The 10,113-nt window shown below is 38.9% G+C and overlaps 1 protein-coding gene across 4 annotated transcripts in view; it reads right to left on the reverse strand.

The window, feature by feature from the left end:
- The window catches only part of GPHN (gephyrin), a 478,645-nt gene extending 468,532 nt beyond the window's left edge, over window positions 1-10,113 (reverse strand). The window contains exon 1 of one of the 4 annotated variants that reach the window (XM_037031472.1): window positions 9,522-10,113. In XM_037031472.1, the coding sequence (XP_036887367.1) occupies window positions 9,522-9,585 (64 nt within the window). In that variant the 5' untranslated portion in view covers window positions 9,586-10,113. The remainder of the gene's footprint in view (window positions 1-9,521) is intronic. The other 3 variants (XM_037031470.1, XM_037031473.1, XM_037031471.1) reach the window with 3 other exon arrangements.

Here is a 10,113-nt window from a genome sequence, read left to right on the forward strand (position 1 = left end):
GATATTAATTTTATCAAAATAATATTTCAAAAATGTTCGCTAAAATAAAAAATTTCAGCATTGACTCATAAGTGCAAGGAAAGAAGTGATCCTTTTTTAAGTGATTAATCTTTTTAATGTTTGAAAATATTTACTGCATTTCTTGCTTCCAAGATATCAAAAAGTTCTTAGCCTGAATCAGACTTTAAAAATTGTTAATTTCAAGTTTACTTTTTTTAATGTTCTTTTTAAAAAAGAACTTGACAGTACATAGAGAATTAAAGGAAACATTTCATTTCTATTTAGCACCCATAATGTATTTGCTCTCTTCCTTTTGCAAGTTTCTGCATTTTTATTAACATTTTCAGCATCAGGCAGATCCAATTAACCATGATCCTGAAATCTCAAAGTATAAAGAAATAAGTAAAGTTATAAGCAATAGCCCATTCATCTTCAACGCCCTCAACCCAAAAGTGAAAATACTTAATTTTGGGACCTCATTTAAAGTCTAACTGAATGTGATACATAATTCTTAGCAAGGTTGCTTATGTGCTTCTCAATACTATAGCAGATTATAAACTAGATAGGAAAGGGCAAGTATGTAAAGTCACAATCGAAAAGCAAATACAGAATAGAAACAAATACAGTATAGACCACATTACCACATTCCACAATAACAGATTCAGAATAGAATATAAAATTATAATTGCTAAGAGTAGAGTCAGACATATTCTTGAAATCTGGCACTGCCAATGATATAATCTTGAGCAAGTTACTTAATAGTAACTTCTCTACTTCTCAGGCAAAAGAAGGACCGAATAACATATGCGAAGTGATAAAAACAAACAGAATACATTTATACTATATATATATATATATGCCTAATACATATTACCTATAATTAAAACTGAACAAAAAATAATTATATATGTTCATTCAATACTTTTTATCTTTAAAAGCAGGCAATGTGCAATGGTTTAAAAATTTGTGTCAACATACAGAGGGCTCAGGGACAAGTGAAAAGATGCTCAGCATCACTAGCCATCAGAGAGATGCAAATTAAAACCACAACAAGATACCTTTCGTATCAATCAGAACGGCCACCATAAACAAATCAACAAACCAGTGCTGGAGAGGTTGTGGAGAAAAGGGAACCCTAGTATATTGTTGGTGGGAATGCAGATTGGTGCAGCCACTGTGGAAAACAATATGGAGTTTTCTCAAAAAACTAAAAAAGAAACTGCCTGTCTTTTGACCTGGCAATTCCACTGCTGGGATTATACCCTAAGAACACTGAAACACCAATTCAAAAAAACCTACGCACCTCAATGTTCACAGCAGCACAATTTACAATAGCCAAGTGCTGGAAGCAACCTAAGGGCCCATCAGTATAGGGGTGGATCAAAACACTATGGTACATTTACACAATGGAATAGTATGCAGCAGAGAAAAGGAAGGAGCTCCTACCCTTTATGACAGCATGGATGAAACTGGAGAGAGTTATGCTAAGTGAAATAAGCCAAGTGGTGAAAGACAAATGCCATATGATCTCAGCTGTAAGTGGAACCTAATCAACAAAACAAATAAGCAAGCAAAATAGAGCCAGAGACATTGAAATAAAGAACAAACTGACAGTAATCAGATTGGAGATGGAAGATAATGAGGGAAAGAAGGGGAAGGGTCGTCAAGGAACACATACAAAGGACCACTGGACAAAACCAAAAGGGATAAGGATTGAGAGTGGGGAGTGGAGGTGGGTGGGGCAGGGAAAAGTGGTGGGGGGGAAATGGAGACAACTGTACTTGAACAACAATAAAAAAAAATTGCATCAAAAGTGGCTTGAAAACAGTTTTGGTAATTACACTTACTACATCAAAAACAAAATATAGAAGTACTTTATTCCTAGAAATGCAACATAAATTAAGCATGAATGCGTCAATATCCAACCTGATTAAATACTGTGTTCATGTTAGTGCTAAAATACAAGCTCCAGAGGACAACATCTTGGGTCTGTTTTATTCACTATTGTATCCTTCATAGAGCACAGAACTGGGCTAGTGGCAGGTGTTAAATATAAAGTACATTATTTCCTTTGTTCTCCATATTAACCCTGTAAGGTAAGCATAGTTACCCACACATAAATCTAAGGAAACGTAAACTGTGGTTATGTCTTGAAAATGATAGAAGAGGTACAACTTGTGACTCTTATTTTATGCTATTTTGCCCATTATAGTTAACCTTCAAAATAAGTAAGAGCATTTTCAAAATTTCTTTTACTTATAAATTTAAATTTTCATTTAAGATGACATTTTAAAAAATTACTATAATACTACCCTAAAATAATCCCCATACATACTATGACCATCAACTAAGAGGCAATATATTAAATTTGATAGTATAAAATGTGTCAAATATACATTATTAATATCACCCTGTTACCAGTTATAAATATATATTGTAAAGCAGCCCTACTTGGTGTGGCTCAGTGGATTGAGTGCCGGCCTGCAAATGCACAAGTCACTGGTTCAATTCCTAGTCAGGGAATGTGCCTGGGTTGCAGGCCAGGTTCCTAGTTGAGGGTTCCCAGTTGAGAGGCAACCACACATTGATGTTTCTCTCCCTCTCTTCCTCCCTACCTTCCCCTCTCTCTAAAAAAAAAATAATAATAAAATCTTCAAAAAAAATAAGAAGGTCACAACAGAAGTAAAGAATACATCACCTGTTTGAAGAACTCTAAAATCTAACTCGAATAAGATTTTTATACACGAAGCTGTTGCCAAAAGCACCAAAGCAACATACAAAGGGGAAAGGAAATAAAGATTACTAAGTACCATATATACTCTAATTTAGACATACAGGGTGGGCATTTTCACATATATTATCTCAGCTGATTCTTAAAACTCTGTGAAGTACTGCCATCTTCATTTTGGAGGAAGAAACTGAAATTCAAAGAGGTTAAATGACTTCCCCTTATCGAGGGCAAACCAAAATCTGAAATCCAAGTCTAACTCCAAAGTCCTTTTTAAAACCATAACCACACACACACACACACACACACACACACAGACAAGCCTTTCAGCCTCCCACGTGTACATGATTACAGTGTATGGACAACAATTTATAAACAGTGTAGGAAAACAAAGAAAGACATCACTGTAGAGAATAAATCCTAGGAAAAATTTTGTTGAGGAAGTGAAGCGTGAGCTAAATTTGAAATTAAGGGGAAGACTGAAACTACTGTTAACAGAAAAAGGGTTAATGGCACAAAAATTTCTAAATGAAAAAAATCTAAATACTTTTCCTTTAGTTTATACTAACAGTACCTAATATCTGAAATTTTTATCTTTTCTCCCAGTTCTTATTCTCTTGCATTTTATATGGAATTTACCTCTCTCCCATAATCATTTCCATTGTAAAGACAAAAAAATAACTGAGCCCGATACTCTATATTTCTCTTTCCAGATGGTAAAGATGCTAAAGGATAGAGATGTATATTGCCACAAATCTTACAGTGATCTCAGAGAATGACTTCTCCATGTTAGTGGTGAGAAAAGTTGCAAGAGGGAGGGTTAAGTAATATTGTTCAAAGTTGTAAAGATTTTACTGGCCATACTAGCATTAGAAAATGAGTTTTCTAGTGTTCTATGAGCCAGTGTTCCTTCAAATTTTTTTTGTTTGGCCAAAGTACTAATAAGAGAAAATGATGAACTCTGGAGTTATGTAATGGACTCACTTGAAATTTCCTTGAAGTTTCAGATTTTATCTTAGAAGCTCATGTGAATTCTACACTCTGCTTAATTTACCCATCCTTATCTAATATTAATGTGGTTTAAAGTACATAATCTCAAATAAAATAGATACATTTGATTTTATTAACCAAGTCCCTCCAGTAAGTTTAATAAAAATTTTAAAGAATTATTACGTTTGTTGCCACTGCTTATATTCTAAGGTTTAGAATCAGTAGCATATCCTTTAACACAGTGTGATACACCCCAACTTGAGAAGCAGGGCACGAATTGTGTGATGCTCTCTCTTTTCACCAAATCTCATTTCTTTGCTTCTCTATGTTCAAATTAGTAAAATTTCAAATCATAGTAAATTTAATTCCATTCTTACAAAATGTAGAGTGACTGGCAAAACTACTGTAAAAGCTGTTGAGCTTATTTCTTTTAATTACAAAAGTTTCAACAAGTTCTACTCACTTAGTTGAAATTAATTAAATACAATCCATTTAGGAACTCACTAAACAACCTGGGCAGAACTTGTATGTGTCAATACGTCATTGAAGGTCACTCACAAATTAAGTAAGAATTGTATGCTATTCATATTATTGTAACTACACTCCCAATTACTTTTAAGCAGATTAATCTTTTCTCCTTCCCAATTTATCCTGTCTGCCCAGATGTGAAGGAAGAAATCCCTATGGTTTCATTACTTAAGTTTTTAGTATTTTTAACATCTAAAATTCCAAATATGCTTTATTAATCTTCAATACTACTTCTAGGAGCAAAGTACTGATATTATCTGTTTTACTCACTGTTTCAAAAAGCATCCTATTCACCTGGCTGGTGTAGCTCAGTGGATTGAGCACAGGCCTGTGAACCAGAGGATCACGGTTCAATTCCCAGTCAGGGCACATGCTTGGGTTGCAGGCCAGTTCCCAGCAGAGAACAAATGAGAGGCAACCACACATTGATATTTTCTCCCTCTCTCCTTCCTTTCCCCTCTAAAGATAAATAAATAAAAATCTTTTTAAAAAAGCACCCTATTCAATTTAACCTGAAATCTATCACCTGAAAGAGTAAAAACAGACTCATACATCATTTCCTTCTCAATAACATATTGCTGATTCTCCACCATATAGCTCAGTTAAAGTTAACTTGCCATATGGGTTTCTAATAAAGTTAAAGCTCTTAATATGTAACAACGTATGTACTAGTAGTTTATAAAGTCTTTGGTCAGTAATAATAGTATTAAGTATATTCATTAGAAATTAATTTAATTATTTCACACTTCAATTAAAATTTTAATTCTCTAATACATTGCCTGCAACCAAAAATTCACGAAAGAACAACCTAGTCTAAGATATATGCTTCCTTTTAACAAAAGTCGCACAGATCAACGTTGGTGTGTCTGCCAGAATACACAATTTCATTTGGTAGGATTTAGGTTTCGTTTGCAATAGTGATTTGGCTACTTAATGACAACATCTATTCTCCAAACAAAGATATATTTATATGTCCTCATCAATAAATGGGCTTTTCAGGATATAAAATTGACAGTTATAATGTACAAGGATAAGCTTGAGGAATGAAATAAAATAAATGCTTAAACAATTCCAGAGTTACAAGATTATCATTTCCTTGATTTAGAGTTTGGTTTTTAAGTATTTTGAATGACTGAAATACTCTCTACATGTAACTAATATTTTAGATGTTCTAGTTTACAATTAGTCTTTTATCTCTATTATCTAGTCTTATATGTTCTAATATCTCTTACTGATTATAAATATACAGCTTTAGTGCAATAAAAAGAGTATTACTAGAGCAAAAGTATGATTTTTAAAATGCCCTTTCTGAATATTTGCATCATTTGTCATCCATGCCACTGTTAGTGAAAATTTAGGTAATGAATTACCATCTTTATCTAAATGCTCTGATACTGAACATTAGCAGTGGCTAGCTAATATGACCTTAAATACCCAATGGAACATAATCTGTCTCATTCTCTATTATCCATACATGTATTCATTATTTTCCTGATGTCTTGGAGAAACATTTATAGTGGTAGAACTAATGTACTCCCTTGATAAACAGCTTCATTAGAAATAGAAAAAATTAGGTAAAGAGTGACAATTTGAAATATAGTTACCCAGCTGTGTAATTAAGACCTTCTAAAAGTATAATTACTACTAAAGTTATAAAAAAATCCTATATCTGCCTTACTGCTTGTTTCTAGTTTCAAAACAGCAGATCCATGTTTGTTTGCCCTATGTTATTCATCACATTGTCTTTTGTCTCCATTATAAACAGCAGTAGAAATAGAGAACATTAGAAACATATATTAAAAATTAGATATTAGATCACAAAAGACCTATAACACTTCATTTATACATAGCAAATCAACATAAAATAGTTACTAACAAAGATACTGTTCCTAGAGATGAATAATATTCAACATAAAATGTTTCTATGATTACTTATTTTGTACTCAAAAATGTTCCAAATTTTCTTGATTAATTACTATAACTAAAATATCCAGGTTACATTATCATAATCTAACTTCCAAGCTCTAAATAATTCTAGATTTGAGGTAAAAGAATAAATGACTTAGTAAATATTTTCTTTTCTACCACTATTCTTTAAACATTCTAATAGTTATTTAATAAGAAGTTTCAATAGACTGCATAATATAGTTGCCAAATACATAACTGACCTAAAGACTTAAAAAAACATCCAGAAGATGAAAAGTTTCAAAGTATAAATATCACCTTGCAACATAAAATCAAAAATGTCACAAAGAAACCAATTAAAGACTTAGAAATGACAATAAAGTTTCACAAAAATACTACCACATTGTAAAATGTATGCACAGGCAGAGAGGTACTTTCCACTACCTCTACAGAATAGATTTAGATAAAATATTTAAAATCCTTATTATGAAGCATGCAGAGGATATTTTACAAAACAAGCCCTTCACCTTTAAAAAGAGCCTCAAATTACAACTCATAAACTCCTAGTTTTAAGTGTGGCCTCGTAACTCAATATTCTTAAGTATAAAATCATAGTACTTAAGTTCGGTCAAGAATAATTTCACACAGTAAAACGGCAACATTCGAAGTTCTACAAGACACAAATTTGCACAACACACCTTCACTTATAGGGTTTTTTGTTGCACAAAATTAAATGGAATGTCAAGAGCATAAATATTAAGCTGTTTGTAATAAAATTCACTACTTGCACACTGAGGGCTGGTGCTCTTTCGTCTGACTCTTCCCCCTGTTTCCAGGTTCAATCATAGTAGAAAATTATTCATATCAATAACTTGTCAAGTAAAAACCTTATAATTATTTCTGACTTCAAATATGCCATGCCATAATCAAATCCTATTGTCCTCTGTTACCACTTCTCCCAAATCTGCAACGTTCTCTTCATTCCTTCGGCTACATCATTATTCCTGAGCCTGGATGTTCCCCCTCAACTACTGGACCTCATTCTCAGGAGGCAGCTTCTCCAAACTACCTTCAATCCCATTGGCAAAGTCCTCTTCTCTCCTTGACATGTTGTCTGTCGCCTACCAATATCACCTGGGCTTTTCATGGCCTTTGCATTACATTGTTATTCTGCTCAAGAGCCTCACCCTCGCCAACGTTTTCACTTATAAGGTTCTCCACTTTCAACTACCCTTAAAAACATCAATTTTTACTTAACCTCTGGTAAATGTATTAAATTCTGCCTTCAGTAATCACATTTGATCCTAATCCATCTGAACATGGAATTCCTTTTACATTTAGTACTCAAATGCACAGATAGTTTATTTAGACAATTTTGGCAAAATAACTGCATACATTGTTTCTTTAGTTGTTTGTATATCAATCTTATCCCTGCTGGACTGTAGGGTTACAGATGAGGGCTGCATCTTTCAAAGCATTCTCTACAATTCTGTCACCAACCAAATAAGATGACTCACTAAATAAAACTGTCAGGGAACGCTTAAATAAACGGAAAAAAAATTAAATCTCTGTGGTTTTACTTTAAGACATCTATGACCTTTCATTTCCATGGTCAGCTGATATGCTTTGGTTTTTATTAAGTTTCATATTTTCACTACTCTAGTAGCTTTCAAAACATGACTAGAAATCAAAGAGTAAGTTGAGAGTTGATACAGAGTTTACACTTTTACACCCTGGGACCAGATTTTGAAAATCAGCAATGTTAACTCTAACGATTCTGAGATATAAGTGAATCTTAGCCCAAGGCAACAGTTTTGGCAGAGAGACAGACAGACAGACAAACAGGGAGCAAGCACAGCTCATCTTTTGATGTGGGGGGATTCCCTTTCTACCAATTGGTTTAGACTAGTTTCTCTATCTAAGAAGCTTTCGATTAGAAAAATTCAATAAATCACCATTAACATCTGGGAAGAAAAACTAGGAAAAAGCAACCCATTTGCTTAAAAGAGTGGGTGGAGTGTCACGGATATCTCCTTTTCATAAAACCCAGCAGCCAAATTAAGCTTTAGCACTCAATATGTACTGGCAGAGATTTTTTCCACCTAATAATAAAAGCAAGTCTCATTCAATTTAGTCCCTTCTCGAGCACCGTCTCAACCTGTCAGAATCTGACAAGAAAGAAAAAATTAAAAAGAATTGGGGCGGGGTGGGGGGGAACACTAGGATTCCCGTTTACATCACTTCTTTTTCCGAAATCACAACAGTAAATCTTGGATTCCCTTCACTCCGAACTAAACCCTCAGATTCTAAATATAGTTATTTAACCCCCGCCTTGCCACTCAATTACACATAAGCCTCGTCAACTACAGAACCACAGCAGAAACCCCTACTAACTGGCTTGCTATTCATCTCGGAAGTCATGCCCTGCAGCAACTGCCTATCGCCGAACTGAGGGACATCACCCAAATACAACGCAACGGAATCAGACATGCAGGGCACACACTGTTTCCGCGAGGGAGGGAAACGCGACCGGGAAAAGTGCGCTCATCACCAGCCTCGGGACCAAGGGGTGGCTGGGGAGGGGGGGCATCTAGAGGGGAAGAGGACACAACAGCCCAAGTGGGGGAATCCTCTCCCGAGTGAAAAGGGCTGGATCCCCAGGAGCAGGATCAGCCAGTCCCTCTTAGGGAAACGCTGAGGCGGGCAGAGGGGCCTTAGCTTCGGAAGGCGAAATGCAGACACTTTCCGAGGTCCGGGTGGAAGCCGATCCCCCACCTCTCGGGGGAGACTGGGGTGTCCCATGGGTGGTTGAGGGGAAGCCCGGCTCGTGAGGGGCAGCCCAAGGCTGAGCAGAGTTCCGCCTGATGGACACCCAAGTGGTGTCCGGCCCATGCCCCTGGCAAGCACAGCAGGAGCGGCGCGGGGCCACTAGAGTGGGGGAGGGAGAGGGTAGCGAGGGGGTGGGAACGGGATTCCCCCCCTTTCTCGGACGTGCGTTAGCGGAGGAAGCGCGCGGGCCAGCCCAGCGGCGTGCTTGACTGCGGAGCCCCGGGATCCCGCCGCCTGCACCGGCAACGAGGAGCCCTGCAGCGCCCGCCGCACCGGTCCCTCGGTCCCCAGGGTCCAGGGACTTCGGCTGCGAAGGCGCTGGGGCCTGGCATCCCACGGGACCGGCTCCTGCTCCCGGGGGGGGGGGGCATGGGAACACCCCAACCTACAGATCTCCGCGGTTGTAAAACGCCCCCCTTTCCCATTCCCCTTCTCAGGCTTCCCTCCTCCCGAGGCCTCAGAGAAGGGTCATCACAGGCAAGAAGCCCGAGGCAAGTCGAGGACAGCGGCGGTGGCGGTCCCGGACCTCCTCCCCGGTTACCTGTGAGGACTCCGACACGGATCTGATGGTCGTGGTTAGTAAGGATCATTCCCTCGGTCGCCATGTTTCCCAGCGCAGTCACCGCACTGACAGGAGCCGGGAGAAGCTGGAGCTCGGAGCGCGCCGGCCGGGAGCGCGCTCGCCTTGGACAGCGCGAGAGCGGGAGCGCGAGGTGAGCGGGGAAGGAGGGGGAGGCGGCCCCGTGCCGGTCGGCCTGCGCTCAGGGGAGGCCGCGCCAGGGGCGCGCGAGTCCGCGGGAGGGGGCGGAGTCAGGGCGCGCGACCAGGAGCGGGGTCCGGAGCCGCGAGCTGCAGGGGGCACACGCTGTGGCCGCCGGAGCGGAACGCGCGGAGGTGTCGGTCCAAAGCGGGAGAGACCCTGGCTGTTCTGCAGGGTGCGAGAGCCAGAGCGGCTGGATGGCTGGAGACTGAGCGGAAAGGGGAGCACACGCTCTGGAGGTTGTGGGGGCGGGCTTGAGGACAGGGCGGAGCTACACCGCGAGGCGTGGAACTCGTGGCGAGTGAGGGGAGGAGTGAGAGCTAGGTAGCGGAGTACTGGAAGCGGGAAGGAGCCGGCACAGCCCTAGGAGGGC

This window comes from Sturnira hondurensis, unplaced genomic scaffold (genome assembly GCF_014824575.4).
Source record: "Sturnira hondurensis isolate 20B ecotype Veracruz unplaced genomic scaffold, ASM1482457v3 Scaffold0021143, whole genome shotgun sequence".
Lineage (NCBI taxonomy): Eukaryota > Metazoa > Chordata > Mammalia > Chiroptera > Phyllostomidae > Sturnira > Sturnira hondurensis.